Source organism: Sander lucioperca, chromosome 7 (assembly GCF_008315115.2).
Source record: "Sander lucioperca isolate FBNREF2018 chromosome 7, SLUC_FBN_1.2, whole genome shotgun sequence".
NCBI lineage: Eukaryota > Metazoa > Chordata > Actinopteri > Perciformes > Percidae > Sander > Sander lucioperca.
In genome coordinates this window covers 8,235,471-8,251,938 of record NC_050179.1, presented here as the reverse complement: position 1 = coordinate 8,251,938, position 16,468 = coordinate 8,235,471, and the positions used below count along the sequence as shown (strand labels likewise).

At 41.1% G+C, this 16,468-nt stretch overlaps 2 protein-coding genes across 5 annotated transcripts; one reads left to right on the top strand and one right to left on the bottom strand.

Moving 5' to 3' along the window:
* Positions 1-267: 267 nt before the first annotated feature.
* LOC116038685 (uncharacterized protein C3orf20) lies at positions 268-8,859 on the bottom strand. Of its 3 annotated transcripts, XM_031283257.2 has the most exons (18): positions 8,637-8,859; positions 8,462-8,524; positions 8,282-8,376; positions 7,697-8,196; positions 6,381-6,437; positions 6,171-6,270; positions 5,407-5,619; positions 5,126-5,275; positions 4,604-4,724; positions 4,011-4,136; positions 3,765-3,926; positions 3,426-3,576; positions 2,902-3,121; positions 2,585-2,659; positions 2,096-2,453; positions 1,621-1,737; positions 921-1,063; positions 268-723 (listed from the first exon to the last, which is right to left on the bottom strand). In XM_031283257.2, exons 2-18 carry the CDS (start codon positions 8,519-8,521, stop codon positions 576-578), a joined length of 2,796 nt encoding a protein of 931 aa, XP_031139117.1. In that variant the 5' UTR covers positions 8,522-8,524; positions 8,637-8,859; the 3' UTR covers positions 268-575. The 3 variants fall into 3 exon arrangements, with proteins under 3 accessions (XP_031139117.1, XP_031139119.1, XP_031139118.1); XM_031283259.2 differs by having other exon boundaries at positions 268-681; positions 8,462-8,674; XM_031283258.2 differs by having other exon boundaries at positions 3,807-3,926; positions 8,462-8,674.
* Positions 8,860-9,070: 211 nt separating this feature from the next.
* Positions 9,071-16,307, top strand: LOC116038689 (methionine aminopeptidase 2-like). Of its 2 annotated transcripts, XM_036003526.1 has the most exons (12): positions 9,208-9,420; positions 10,255-10,368; positions 10,573-10,635; positions 11,340-11,442; positions 11,623-11,631; positions 11,760-11,921; positions 12,185-12,366; positions 12,583-12,677; positions 13,870-13,966; positions 14,059-14,162; positions 15,260-15,375; positions 15,587-16,307. In XM_036003526.1, the coding sequence occupies exons 1-12, from the start codon at positions 9,276-9,278 to the stop codon at positions 15,837-15,839; spliced, it is 1,443 nt and encodes a 480-aa protein (XP_035859419.1). In that variant the 5' UTR covers positions 9,208-9,275; the 3' UTR covers positions 15,840-16,307. The 2 variants fall into 2 exon arrangements, with proteins under 2 accessions (XP_031139129.1, XP_035859419.1); XM_031283269.2 differs by lacking the exon at positions 11,623-11,631 and having other exon boundaries at positions 9,071-9,420.
* Positions 16,308-16,468: the final 161 nt, after the last annotated feature.

Here is a 16,468-nt window from a genome sequence, read left to right as displayed (position 1 = left end):
CTAGTGTGACTAAGAGACTAGAAATATGAGTGGAAGCCAGCTGACGCTTTGTAAGCTATATCTGATAGTTGAGGAAGTAAAACTCAAAAATCATTCACGGGTGGTGCTTTCGTCATACTGTAACTTTGTCACCAGGTCGATAAATCATTCATTATTACAGGAAAAAGCTCAGGCTGACAGAAAGTAAGGGAGATGAATTGCAGTTTGTCAAGATCCTGAAATGTTAGATTACTAAAAAAAAAAAAACAGTAGCCTATTGGATAGCTTTTATTATATTTTTTATTAAATCTGCAGATGTTTCAGATTGATATTTACATAAGATGAAAAGCCCGATGAAACATCAGCCGTCACAGATTTTCTTTGATCTTTAGACCTGATGCCTCTAAGAGCTGCCCATGTACTTCAAAAAACATTTAGCATTTCAAGTACAGATTTGACTAAACAGTGGTGCCAACCTGCATAGTAAACAAATGAGGCGTAGTACATTTACCTGAAGAATTAACCCACAGTTGATGCAGTTCGGAGACTTAACTACATTAGACTAATACAGATATAATCGTGTTACTGGAGCACATTCAGTGTGTTGTAACAGGAACATGAGGAAGTGCTGAAGTCTTCTTTGGTTTGATACAAAAGTCTCTCTGTCGTTGGTGTGATACCTCAGGAATGTGATTGTTTTTTCTGTTCAGGAAGAAGACATCGGAAGGTAGTTCATCTTTAACACTGTGTTAAATAACATGGGCAGAATCAAAGGTGGTAAAGATTTATCAGAACACAACACATACTGTAATTTAAAGAAAATGTTGTGAACCATCAAGTTACATTTCAGGAATTAACATTTACACTATATCACTACATTACAGCGATGATTTAGTTTCTTACAGTAAATCAGATTCACGCTGGGTATGGTGCAATAGTACCTGAACTTGTAGTCTGAAGGGAGGCTCAGACCTAATCTGTAGTCTCTCCTGGTTCTGGAGATTTGCTTTTGAAGGTCCCTGACAGAGCAGCTGAGACCACTGAATATGTAGCCAACAAATAGCAGCTTCCCTCTGATGTACATCTACCACATTAACAAGAACAAATTGCATTACATGTGAGAAAATGGAATGAAAAAAAACTACATACACTACAGTTTCATTGTGATAAAAATTAGTACGTGTATGTATTTAGATTATAGAGACGTGTTTTGCACCATCATGCTGATTCTGTCCTTTCACAACATAAATTATATCAGTCATGCGGATATTTTTAGATTTCAACACAAAGGATTGTTTGCTGTGTGTATAGAGTGTAGTGTGAGAAAGACTTCTGTTTGATTTATGGACTGAAGGAGGGATTTTCATCTTACAACAAAAATCAGTGGAGCAGCTGTCATAACTATGAGCTAAAAATTAGACCACCCTTTTTGTAATTAAGAAGCGCCATCCCTCACTGTTTGTCAGGCTTCAGTACTTTTATAATTAATGTCTGGGTTTCTTAGAAAGGACAGTGCCTTACTACAGTCCTCCTCACCCCACCCCCCTCCATGCAGCACTGCTGCCACCCTGTGGGAACCATGAAAATCTGTACTGAGCAGAGCCTGCAGCCTTTAGCCAAGCCTGCAGTGGGTTTACTGACCAGGACCATCCCAGGAGCAGCATTGTGCCGCTGCTGCAGCAGGATGTTCTTCACTCCACAGCTGGGCTTCCTTGTTGACATCTCATACCTCACCAAGCGAAATGAATCCATCTGGCACTAGATAAAAAAATGTTTTTAAATGGTAAATGTTATTGAGTTTCCAGAAATGCATAATGTGCAATATCCTACTGACTGTAGTATGTCTTTCACTGACCCTTTGTTTTGTAGTCTGTGCAAAGCTGTGCATGTTTAAGTACACATTTAGTTAACTGCTGATTATGTAAACTCAATGCTATACAATGCTACTACAGTGATACAACAAACAAATGATGCACACACTGTGAAACAGAGACTGTAATAATGCCTGGCTGGGTATACATACAGCATATAACAGGAGACCAAAATAAGAGAAAAGTGATGCTTATTGTGTTTTTGTTATTTTGTATACCCCCTGTATGTAAGACTGCATTCACACCTGTGTACACGGCATGGTTCTGTGCATGTTCCTCCTCCTGTAAAGATGCTCCAGCACGTCCAGGCCGAACACTGCATGTGTGTTGACGGGTTGGAGTGGCAGAGTCACACACACCACTAGGATCTGTTGACTGTGTGGAAGCTGGCCCATAACGAAGGCATCGTACTCCAGGTCCGTCACCACTGGCATCAGTGCAGCGCTGCAGCTGCACCGCCTGCGCCCCCCTTCCCCCTGCACGACAGCTCTCAGCAGAGCAGGGCACACTGTGAGGGGGACGGAGGGGGTGAACAACGGCGGGGCTGGACAGCGGGTGAAAGTGGAGGGCTGCAAATCAGCACTGTTTGGAAGAATTACTGACCTGGCAGGGTGGGGTGATAGTGAAGCTGTAATTGTAAATATACTCCTGCTCTTATAAACTGCAATAAATGTAGTTTTCTACACAATAACATTTGAATGTGTTTATGTGTCATAAGTAGGACTAGGTCTTACTCAAGTTGGATGTTGCCATAAATTTTAAGGGGTCCTATCTGTGTGACACGGGGCTCCTCCTTTGTTTTTCTTGTCCTGGCAACATTCAGGTCAAAACAGTGAAATATTATGCATTATAATACAGTATATATTACACAATGCAGTATGTGCAAAGTCTAGCAAGCACTCAAGTAGATTTTATCAATAAACAGTGTGTTTCTGTCACAAAATCAATCACTGGCTTCTGTTTAGGATGATCGATAGATAGATAGATAGATAGATAGATAGATAGATAGATAGATAGATTCTGGTCCTATGGATTGCTGTACAGTGTGCACCTTGGCAGCTTGACGTTGGAGTCCAGAGGTCTTTCTGCTGATACTGATAGATGTCTGTGCAGCTCCTGTAACTCATTCCTGCCCTCCTCAGGCCGGACTGGTTCAGCATCTGCCCGCTCAGGTGGGTTCAGGGAGGGCAGAGCCGCTGACTGTACCTCTCTCCTCAGCCTGGTCCTCAGTGGGCCATCTGGCATCCGCTCCGTGTCAGTACACTTGATACCTGAAGGAGAGGAAGAGGTCACTCAGAAATGCACACAGACACGAGTGACACGAGTGACCGTGAACAAGATCCTGATGGAACTATTCAATAATGTTGAGTTTGCAGGATGATGTGATACTGTAACTTTTTGCTTCACTGAATCACTCTGAAACAACCTTACTGGCTTACTTTTATCTGCATTGCATACTTTAATAACTCATAATGTTCAGTACATCACACCCACTGGTTGCAGTTCGATCCCAGCTGGGATGTGTTAGCACACATTGCACATTTTAGAAAAGACAGAAAGTTTACAGGTACGTACCGATGGCCACTCGATAATAATCCAGCCAGCCTCCCAGGGTGTTCCGTACTCTCTGCTGAAGCCTCTTCAGCTCCCTGCTAACATGTCCTCTTCTTTTCCACTGTGCTGACGGCTCCTCCAGCCCCTCCACCTCTCTAACCATCTGGAAGACCTCCCGGGAGCACACAGACACCTGCCATACATCACTACTCGCATGGTAGATTATGGTATAGAACAACAAAAGACATTTAGCAAGCTGTTCTATACAAAGTGACTCAGGGAAGATCATCTTCAAAGGTGTTATTTTGACAGATTTTCTTTTGATATTCGGTGTTTTGAGTCCATACATTTATTTCATACCTTCACTGAAGCATTGTCATGTGGTGATAAAAAGTCTCTTACAGGAGTTAGTGTCAGGTTACTCTTGCTCTCTAGGACCACAGCAAGGGATGGTGTCTTCTTCGCCAGCAGGAGGTCTTGAGCAAAATGAGAGGTAAACTTTCCTTCAGTCTGCAAACAAGTCTGTCAATAAAGAGTCGACATTATAGAGAGTTGTTTATCATAAATCTAACACTTTTTTATTGCTCATTTTACTCTTAATCTCACCTTTTCCTGTGATTGGTTACTGTTCGACAGAGTAGTAAGAGGAAGTTGAACACTTTCGTTGTCACACCTGAAGCTGAGCATGGCAGAAGTGCCACTGAGCAGCCTGACAGAGATTACATCTGACAACTGTAGGAGACAAACACATTTACAGGTTTCTTTAAAATGGAGACAATCGTTAACTCTTAAATTGTGATGAATTCATCAATGGATATCTAATTTGCACGCTATAGACCTGTTATAAAACCTCTCTTGGTCCTGTCAGAGGCAGTTAGTATTTGTTTATCAGTAGGTCATGCGTCATACCTCACATGTCCTGCTTTGTTTCCCCTAAATGTGACATTTCACATATGCATATCTCACAATTATCTCACATGACAGGTTCTCTCCAGATTCTGAGTCCCTCTGACTACCCTTGTCACTGAATATATTTCTTGTCTGGAGATTACCTCTGGCCTGGTCTTTGTGCAACATGATCCTGACACTGTTTGTTTATTGCACAACATGGACATCATTATTTTATAGAAGTAAATAGGTCATAGGTAGAAAAAGTTGTGGTAATGTCAAAAGTCACAATTCTAGCACTGTTGCTGCACCTTTATAACAATCTTCTCCCTCAGTGTGTGGTCTGTCTGCCAGCTCCACTCCTTAGTTATGTTCCCATTATGGTCACATATGAATCCACCGTGCTGGTCCCACACGGCTGTAATGGCAGAGCTGAAGGAACATTTTACACATCATTAAAGCTGTCACACATACAGTACATGGTTATAGAAAGGCTGTTTAAAGGCATTCAGCATTTTGCAGAATATCCTTTGTGGGAGTGAGATGAGAACATCGACAGCAATGTCATGTTAATGTGATTAAGGGTACTCCAGCTGTTTGGCACTTCCATCAAGTTGGGGGAATCACAAGAGACAGATGTTTTGTTTAAATTGTCAAAATAAAAGCAGATGAGGCAGAGATATCATGACTTTGTGTCCCTTATATGGGTCAAGCACTAAAATCACAGAGCTAGTTTTGGAAAGCCACAGATGACATTATCATGACAATATATTTACTTATTCTCAGTGGAGCACCCCTTTTACTTAGTCAGACATTCTCACATATCAACTCACCTAAGAGGATGTGTCACAGCCCCGTGCCCGAATGCTGTGATAGTCGCCAGAATAACGGGACACTCACTGTCACTGAACACGTTGGTATAAAAGCCTCCACAGGGCAGACCTGAGTGGCTCTGGCATACTGCGATACAACCAGACGGGTAGCTGAGAGGGCAGGGTCAAAGGTCAAAAGCTCAGCTCCAGTGACACATTAGCCATATGCCATACACTGCATTCTTCTTGTACAACTACTAGAATTAAAATACTTATGAATAAACATGATGAGAGTAAGATACTATATGAACGAGGAGCTGTCATTGATCCTGTAGTGTAGTTTCTGCCGTGCAGGATCCTGCTGCTTCACTTCTGGTATCTGGGGCATCCCATTGACGACAGTAACAGGCTGTGCCGTTCTCCTTGCTCTCCTGTCCTTCAGTTGTGCCTTTGCATCACCATAGTGACGGAGTGTGAGCGGTTTGTTCAGATCCTGTTCAGCTGTTAGCAGTTTTCTATGTAAAGATGAGGTAATTTATCATGCTTAGATAACTGAGCTTTCATTTAGCATTTATGATGAGTTACATTGCAAACATTTACAAGTTTCAATAATGATGACCAAATATATATTACTTGATATTTTACTTCTTATGTATAGTAAAAACCATAATTCCCCAAAACAGAGATTAACTTAACAGCTGCTTCGGCCGCTGAACGGGCTACACGGTTGTTTTGCCAAAGTAAAATTGTCAAACTTGCGGTTTCTGTCATATGTCTGTCACAGTAGTTGTAAACAGCCATTAGCGTGTGTTAGCATGGCAGCGTTAGCCAGTCTGGATCACTTCACCAGCTGTGACTCAATTTTTTATTTTTTTTTTGCTAGTAATTAACTTGAGTACTCTATATAATTGTATGCGAATACACGAATGTTGTAGGAAATGTTGTACAGAAAATGTCATGGGGTCAATGTCTGGTCACCTGGTGGTGGCACTAGATGGAAAGTCAGATGATCACCAAAATCACATTTGCTGCAGTCTAAATGCAACAGCAAAGGGTAACAACATACTCAGGACTTCTTGCCATCCGGAGTTGCTCAAGCACCCACTGACACAAACTGATCTGCCGAGGCTCATCACAGGAGGGCCGCTTTGGCTGGATGATCCAACCTGGACACAAATCACATCCAGCTGATCGAGGCAGCAGGACCACGGCAGTGAGACAGTCAACCACAGACACAGTGGCCTACATTACACAATGCTTTATCTCCATGTCTTACCTGGATTACTGCAGCTGTTGGATGAGATGGAGAAACTGATGGTGGTGTAGTTGTGAGCTGTTGGGGAGAGAGAATATGGAACTCAGTCAATGTATCAGCTGAGGTCTTTTTTTTTTCATTTACCTTTTTAATGAATTTGTACGGACATTACTGACCATATATCAGTCAACAGTGGCATCAGGGAACTTTATAATGTAACTCAAAAGCTCTGTAACTGATTAAGAGACAGCAGTACATCTGTGCCCAGTTACCATGTTACCTTGTCCTGTCTGGTAAACTAATCCTCTCACTTCCACACGCTTGCAACCAAATCTGTCCTCACGTTCAGTCTTAAAAGGTCATGAGAAATTACTGAATGGGTTTTCACTTTCATCACTCTCATTGTTATTGTCTCTTACCTACATTAAATGGCATATAGTTCAAATATAATGCCCTTCCTTATTCTAAATTTTACATATTTGTACCCACACAACACTACCCTTTTATAATAATGCATAGTTTATAAATATATTTGTGCTGTAACTAAATCCTTAAATAATGGTTAATAAATCATGTATAAGTACTTTACTTTTTAAGCCATTTGTTGAATATACTTTTTTGGTTGCCAGGTTGTAAAAAAAAAACAACCTTTGGCTGATGTAATCTTGTAGCATAACTTGCTTTCTCTTTGTATTAAGAAACAACATTTAGCCTAAAAGTTCATAGGTTATTATAGTGGAAGAACTCAATATTAATGACGGAGATGTGATGACTTCTAAAGTGAGAGACACATGGCTTTTATTAATGACTTACTCACTTTATTATACAATCATAAACCATCACGTCTTCAGCTGTTATTAAATCAAAATAGGCTATTGATTTTGGTCCAGATGCTCCTGAGCTTCTTTTTTCAGGAAGGTAAAAAGACAAAGCATGAGGAGGATAAACCTCAACCAGGTGGATTTCATTTTTTGGCAAATGTTTTCATTCTGTTTAATCTTCAAGGCTTTATTAAATCATTTATAAACCATTAATCATTTATATAGGTCTACACTTGTATGACATATATAATGTAAGCCATTTTCCACCAAGAAAAAATTGGTGGAAAAAAATGATCAAAATCTACAGTATCTGAGGCCTAGGGTATTTATAGTAGCCTGTCTCACAATTTTGACTCAGTATATATATATATATATATATATATATATATATATATATATATATATATATATATATATATATATATATATATATATATATTTTTTTTTTAATAAGTTATTTTTCTTTTCCTGACAGAAGTAGGCTTCAATAGAAAAGTCAGCCAGGGATTAATTTACCTCTATTGGAATTGTGTTTGCGCTTTTTCGTGCGTGGATTTGAGCTGAGTTGTGATTTTCCCACAGAGGGACCAACGTTTTCCACAACACATGAGATTCTCTCTCCTGCCTGCCTCGTGTCACTTCTGGCGGACAACTGACGGGATCGAGCTTCATCCAACTTCAGGAAGCCTTTGGACTTTCCGTGTTTGCCAGTCTGTTCCGGACCTCTCAAATGCACCGAGCCCGCAGTCAGTTCCTTCCAGGAGTAATTTAGAATATTTACAATTCCGTGAGGAATACGCCCCTCCTCGGTCCACTTATGTTGTGAAAGTAGGCGAGCCACTTCGTTTAATAACTGAGGGGCTGCTCGTTTGTATGCATCCATCGGATCGTGGTCCTTTATGTTGGGTGTAGCACCGACAGTGGATGAGGTATCAGGTTTAACATCTCCACATGTATCCCCCGGCAGCCTCTGAGTGAGCTCATCACTTGTACCTTCTATGTTGTCATCTCGATTACTATGAGACAAATGAGAAAATGTTGGCTATTAGTCGGACAAGTAAAATGTTAAAATAATTTGTAGCAATAAAGGAAGTGAATTACCTTTGTATTGTATCTTCTAACGTCGCTCCTTCATTTGCCAAATTAAAATGCAAAATGTTGCTTTGTGCCCCTTTAATTCTGTTTCGTTTTGTTGGCTGCAGAGAGATACGTTAGGCTAAGGTTAATGAATTCATGTTTCTTTTAAACTACAGTCAGCTAGCTAATGAATCATTAGCCCACCTGGTCAAAGAAATACAAAGGGCCAGTTCTGGGTTCCGTCAGCGCGACAGAAGAAGTCATTTCCTTTAAAAAAGAAAAAGAAAAAAAAAATCCACTTGAAATTCCTCTTAATATTTGCCACTCGCAGATAACACACAGTATACACCCTGTCCCTTGCAACAAAATATCCGCCAACCCGAGTTGTAGCGCTTTAAAATCCACCTTTCACTTCTGTAAATGTGCCTCTGTCCACTCAGTGTGCTGGCCTTGTTGCCTGGATACACAGTTCTACGCCCGTCTCCAAATACTCGCGATACGCACCATTAACGATCGACCGGGCATCAAACTAAAAGGCTATAGCCGGGACAATGCGAACAACAGAACATAATTTACAATAACGGATAGGATGTTTTCCAGTGTGGACAGCCAGGATAAGTGACACACAGTGTTACTGAGGAGGAGCTGCAGTCACAGGTGCGCACAGTAACCTGAAACTCAGCAACAGACAAAGTGAAGATTCTAGCATGCAGTGCAGCTTTTACAGGACATTTATCAGGACATTATGGTCACATAACTAAGCATTTCAGCCTCCACAGAACACACTGTGAATGTGTTGCTGTTTGTCCCATTTTCACCTACAGAAAACAATCTGACTGTGATAAATGAAAGTTTTCCCAGGACAAAGGGGGATCGTCTTCCTCTACTCGGGTCAAGTTGTTGCACAGAGATTGTCTAATAGCTCATTATTGGCTCAGCTTCCTCCAGCACACTTTTCTGCTTTGACCACTGGAGGCTCTCAGCAGCTTATGCGTCACTTCATCTATAGTCGCTGATCATGGCGGAGCTACAGCTACAGCATGAAGTGGAGCCTCAACTTCTCAATGGGGACGACATGAACGAGGAGAGAGAAGATGCAGACGCCTCAGAATCAGTGAAGAAAAAGAGAAGAAAGAAGAAGAGGAATAAGATCACCGCACCAGGTAAGAGGCATCACTTTGCGGTTGGAGAGACGGTTAAGAAAATAGCGCAAAATTGTCTCCTCTAGTGCCACTTGATATAGAGCACGAGCATTCCATGTGCGGGACAGGAGACTTTTCAACCTGTCAGAGGGTATCCCTGTCCAGCTGTCCCAACTCTGAGCGGCTGCCGCTGGAGCTGAGGGCGCTCATATACGGGACAATCTCTGAAAATCGCAATTTACCATCAAAATTGATTGAAAGCTGTTGAGTTTGAAGATATGGGTGGAATAATTTTTTTATTTTACTCAAGATAAAATATGTTCCATCCTATAAATCCCCCTAAGCTGCATGGAATTATGTAATAGAAGTAATTCACAATTTTAGTGCATTAAGATGACAACCACTCTAATGCAAAAAAACATGATGATAATTGCAACCTTACTGCCTCATAATATAACAAAAAAATATAAAATTCCAGAAAGCATGAGTTGTTGAACCTGCCATAAGTCAAGTATGGTCCACACAGCTCTTTCTTTGAAGGGCTAAATGTCATAATGCTGCAAGGTACATGCCCTTGAGGATATGACTCCCAAAGGTATAGAAAGAAATTATGCACAGACCCTGCCAAGTTGAGATCGTAGTGGATGCACTTTCTTGAAATGACTCTGAACCACAAATAATTTATTTGTGTGTGTGTGTGTGTGTGTGTGTGTGTGTGTGTGTGTGTGTGTGTGTGTGTGCGCGCGCGCGCGCGTGCATGCGTGGTGTGCATGTCCATGCATGTGCTTGCACGCCATCGCTGTACACGTGCATGTTCACCTGCACATGCATGCACGAGGGTGTGTGACTTTGCAGCAGGGACAAATCAAGCTGAGAGGGATGGAGAAGCCGGAGGTGTTGGTGATGTGACAAAACAGTTGGAGCAGCAAACACTGGAAGACAAAGAGAGGGAGGAGGATGAAGAAGAAGGTAACTCCTCACCACCATCATCATCATCATCTGCAGTGGTGATTGTGTTGAACTTTAAGCCCCTGAAAGTGCACCGTGAAATTCAGCTGGCCTTATCTGCAATGTGATATCTGATTTTCAGTAGCACACTGGGAATTGTGCCCAAGCTCCTGTCGATATTTCTCACTTTACAAACTGTATTGAAGCTAATGATGCTTTCAACAGATGGGGATGAAGGAGAGAACTCAGCTGGAAAAAAGAAGAAGAAGAAGAAAAAGAAGAAAGGATGTAAGCCGTTTGGTTTTTCTCAGTGCAGCAAATGCATCTCTGCGACAGATTACTCTTTGGGAAGAACTGTTTGAATCAAATTCACATTTTCTCAATTCAGAATTTAAATTGAAACTGCAATTTATATCCCAGTGGCAGAATATTTATCATCACAGAGGCACATCACATTTTAAAGATGTACTTACTCTAAGAACCCTACAGCAAACTATTTTCTGTGTTTGAATTGACTGCATCACTTTGAATCATTAGGTAAATACAACAGGTGTACAAAAGCAGGTTGACTTGGATAATTAGTGTCATGAGAGATACATAATGCAGGAGGTGTAGGACAAAATGCCACAGGACCTTAGATGTCAGGCAGACAGGACAAAATTAATGACATCATACTTACTCAGTAATGCCAGTGTGAAGCGAGCGAATTGAAAGTAAGTCCTCCTATAAAATGTCCTACATATATATCATTATAACCCACTTTATAATACGAGGGCTTTTATATTGCCAGAGATTTGTCTAGCAATATAATTCTATGGGTTTATTTTACTCAAGAGTGTCTTGCTTAATTAGATATGTAAGTCAAGAATGGTACTGTATTCTCTAGCTGGGTTAAAATGTTAATGTCATGAACAATGGGAGCATAACTTGTGTTTTCTTTTCTCTCTCCGGCTGCTTTCCTCTGCTTCTCCTTCTCACTATCTGGGCCACAGTGAAGGGACAGACTGACCCTCCCTCAATCCCTATTTGTGAGCTCTATCCCAGCGGAGACTTTCCAAAGGGAGAAGAGTGTGAATATCCACCATCGAAAGACGGGTGTGTGACCTCCACATCGTCCCTCACACTCAGCAGTAGTCTTCCACTGTGTAACATGCCTAGTTTTTTTTTATTTACGTGTCTCTGCTTTGCACTTATTCATATTTGGACAACATAATGAGGTGCAATGTTTAGTGTGTGGTTTAATTTCCTGTTAAGAAGCAAATTCCTTTTTTACAGATCTGAAAAGTATCAACATGGCTTTCACTTGTGCAGAGTTTCTATAAGAGTGTGTCATTTACTCATTACAAGTATTAGTATAATGAGAAAATAATGATTTCCTCCTCTCTGCGGTGTGCCTGTCCTCCTCCCGCCAGGCGCAGCGCAGCGTGGCGGACCACCAGTGAAGAGAAGCGGGCGCTGGACAGGGCCAACGAGGAGATGTGGAGTGATTTCAGGCAAGCGGCTGAGGCACATCGGCAGGTCCGCTCATATGTCAGGAGCTGGATCAAACCAGGGATGACCATGATTGACATCTGGTGAGATATGCACTGAAATATTGTCCCTGGGCCCCTTTTAATGGACTTTAATCTTGGCCGCTCATACCTGCCTGGGCTCATTTGAGACTGGAATTGATATGGTTTCAGCACTTCTTTGTCCTAAGAGACAGTTGAAAAATGATTAAAGAAAGCAGAACTGCTTTTGTGGCCTCAACCTCTTCTGGATGCGTTATCTGCCCTGACAACCGTCTCATTGTTCCTGTTATCCATTGTCCCTTTGTGCTGCTTTCTGTTTCTGGCAGTGAGAAGCTGGAGGACTGCTCCAGGAGGCTCATCAAAGAAAACGGGCTGAAGGCAGGCCTGGCCTTCCCCACCGGCTGCTCCATCAACCACTGTGCTGCCCACTACACCCCAAACGCAGGAGACCCCACGGTGCTGCGCTACGACGATGTCTGCAAAATTGACTTTGGAACACACATCAATGGTAAGAGCTCGCTAATAACTTTTTAAGTGCATCTGGAGTTCTGCTGTGCCATTTCACACTTGGCATTTATTATGACATGGTGAAATGATGATTACATTATAATTCTTATAAACAGTTCTCGTACGTTAATTAACTTCCTCTTTTTTTCGATTAGTTTCTGCAAAATGATAACCACATAGAAACTGTTGTGAATAACCAAACGTATTGGTCTTTCAGGTCGAATAATAGACTGTGCCTTCACCGTCACTTTCAATCCGAAGTATGACAGGCTACTGGAGGCTGTGAGAGATGCAACTAACACCGGCATTAAGGTAATACAGCTCTTCCCACACCCATACATGGTGCTTCTTTGTACTACTGGTTACACAAAAAATCCTGACTACTTACCAAGGGAGGAGAATCATCATATTCAGAGCACAAGTACATTAATATTAGTATCACAATTTATTACAATTAATTTATTACAAATAATGCTTTAAATGATGATTGAGAATTGAGGTTTTTATTAGAATTATAAGGTATAAGTCGAACGCAAAAAAGTGAATTTAATATGCTGAATATGTGCACAAATACATGCACTCACTGGCATGAAGAACACTGAAAATATAATTTATATGTTTTAAAAATCAGTATAGTAGTATAAATAAATTACCTTAAAAGTAATAGCCGGCTCAACCGCAACCAAGAAAATGATAGCTCAATGCTGGCTTCCCCCCCCCCCCCCCCCCCTCCAACAAACAAACAACATCAAAGCCAAGTCATTGACTATAGACCTATGGAAAAGTGCAGCAGCACAAGTATCAGTCCTAATCACAAGAATTAGAGGAGAGCGACTAGGCAAGGTGTGATTTCTGTTTATTTGTTTCTTTTGTTTTCCTCGAGACTGCAGAGGGTGGGAGAGGGTTTTTGTTCTTGTTGAATTGTATTTGTTTGTTCTGTATGTTGTAAAAATATAAAAACCAATAAAAAATGTATCTAAAAAAAAACACTTAAATACTTATACACATTGTGAGCAAGCTCTGTGGCTAACGAAAACAAAAAGTGGCACAATATACAGCTTATAAGAACTACAAAGTGTATTGATACTCAATTAATCAGGAGATAATAAAGTTGCAATGAATAATGAAATACAAAAGTTACACTTGATTAGGTATTGGTTTTATGCTTTTAAGTACCTGGTTCAGAGTTCAGGAACTTCAGGATTAATTAAAGCGGTCAGTATACAGATTCACATTCAAGGAACTAATCATTAGATACCAGTATAGCATAGCTCCCTGTCAAGTAAAGTATCATGAGTTATTATATAGTCCTTAATTTAGAGTTATTCAGGAACTACTCTTTGTGGTGAGCAGTTTGTTTGTTATTTGCGTCTTGGTAACTACTCAGGAGTTTGTGTACTTTACTATTAAGTGTTTCCGCACTGCTTATAAATAAGGCACATTACTATCCAGTTTGTGTGTGAGCAATGTAATGATGTGGAGCATAGACACCTCTCTGTCCCAGTTTGCAGGAATTGATGTGCGCCTGTGCGATGTTGGTGAGACCATTCAGGAGGTCATGGAGTCTTACGAAGTGGAGATAGATGGGAAAACATATCAAGGTAATATAAGGTTGTTTATCATGTTTTCTTTCATACACATGCTCAGCGCTGCTTCCTATTTATTTAACCTCTGTGTGGTGTTCTCTTTATAGTGAAGCCAATCAGGAATCTCAATGGCCACTCTATTGGACAGTACAGGATACACTCAGGGAAGACAGTCCCTATTGTTAAAGGCGGAGAAGCCACAAGGATGGAGGTTTGTACAGCAGTGAATACTCACTTTCATCTGAGCCAAATGTGTATGTGACTAGATTCTGGAGCACAACAAACAACAGCCTTTTTTTACTGGAGGGTCTGAAATGAAACCTTTATTAGCTGCTTGACCTTGCATATAAATAAACCTTTTTTAATTCTTAAGTGTAATTGGAAGAACTTGTGGCTGGTTAGGGTTACGACGGGGTGTGGAGAGGTGTTCCAATTCATTGCTCTAACAGCTTCTTAGTCATCCTCGTCAGCACTTTAATTACACCTTTAATGGAATTACCAGCCGAGGCCTATCATCGAGGCTAGCAACACGTGTTAAGACTCTAGCCCCTCATTTCATTGTAAGAGCACTGAATTGTGGGCATCCAGAGTTCATTTTAACAGGCTGGTACTTCGCCAAAGAGAAACATGGCTTTGCCCTATCTTACATTTCCAGAGACTACACTTAGATCCACACCTGTCTCATACCCGCATAGCTGCAGTACACAACTGTATTTGGACAGAACTGAGCATTTTAATTGGCAAGTTGCTGAGTCAAGCATTTTACCTGATGGTTCCAGGAGGGTTGGGGGGGTGGGGGGGGGGGGGGGGCTGAGATGGCAGCTTTGCGTGTTGTATTTTTAGCTGAAGTGTGTTGGTGTAACAGGGCCATTACCCTCTTTGTGATCAGAGAGTGCACGGCTGGAATGGCAGCTGGGCGTGCCACAGGGCTGCTAGCACTTTGAATGATTATCAGGGAGAGAGGGTGTCGCAGTGTTATCAGCTAATACCACAGGGACTCCAACAACAGCCACGCGCTGATAGAGACACAAAATGCCAATGAAACCCCGCCAATCAACTCGCACGAGGCACTGCTCCACAAAGGACACTACTGTCCTTAATAGACTTCACATGAATATGTCAGCTGCTGTCATCTTGAGGTTTTATTAAATTTACTCTCAGTCCCCCTGGAGTGTTTTTGTCCTTTCAGTAACATCATACCCACTCAGCCCTGCATAAAGGTGCATAGATACAGACTTTTAATAGCAATTCTACATTTTACATCAACAACCAAAGAAAGTGTTTTTGTCTTTTTTTGTTGCCTTTCAGGAAGGTGAAGCTTACGCCATTGAAACATTTGGCAGCACAGGAAGAGGTGCAGTCCATGATGACATGGAGTGCTCACATTACATGAAAAACTTCAATGTTGGACACGTACCAATAAGGTTCTGCTGTTTTAATGCCATCCCTGTATTAAAATGCAAATTATTGATTCAGGAAAATTATTTATAGGTTGATTTGCTCATCTTCTGTCTTTCAATCCATAATTCCAAAAATTGAAGAGTGTGAAGAGAGCGTCGTACCTGAATGTTTGTTGACAGCTAGAGTCAATCTAAAGTTTGTCTCACTATTGACTCTGTTGTTACTGTGCTACAGACTTCCAAGGGCTAAACATCTGCTGAATGTGATCAATGAGAACTTTGGCACTTTGGCATTCTGCCGCCGCTGGCTGGACCGCCTCGGCGAGAGCAAGTACCTGATGGCGTTGAAGAATCTGTGTGACCTTGGCATCATAGACCCGTACCCACCTCTCTGCGACATCAAGGGCAGCTACACCGCCCAGTACGAGCACACCATCCTACTCAGGCCAACCTACAAGGAGGTAGTAAGCCGGGGAGATGATTACTAAGCATGTGGCAAGACTCAAGGCGAACCAGGAGGAGCATGACAGCTCAAAGACAACAAACCTCTGCACACTGATAGCAATTATGCAATATTTCTCTGATCTAAATTCCCACTGCTTTGAGTACCTTTAGGTAATTATTCTAGCAAGAGCAAAAAAACTTGTGTCATAGCAGGAGCTTACTAGTATTTATTTTCCAAAGGATCAAGCCAATACACAAAGGGCATATCTTGAAGAAATGTAGTGTTGTCATTTTAGTCATATTTTGATGTGCTGCTTTTAGGAAATATGCAAAAGAAATATCTGCAATACTAACATGCAAAAAAGGTTTTGGCCTAAAAATGCTTTGCTTCATTGCGTTGTTAAGACCTTGTGAGGAAAAAAGTACTGCAATGAAATATTTATATTTCTATATTTATTTGCTCTATTTTAATTTGAGGTAGTTTTATAAGAAATAAATTGTTATAAATCTTGCATCGATTACTGTGTGCATATTTATACGTGCCTAAGAGTTCAGCATACTTAATTATATTACCAATATCTGATGATGTAAAGGTGTATTTCTCTCTTTTAACCAAAGGAGGACGGTACTAAAACAAACATCAGTCAGCCACCTGTACTCGTGAAGACGTTAC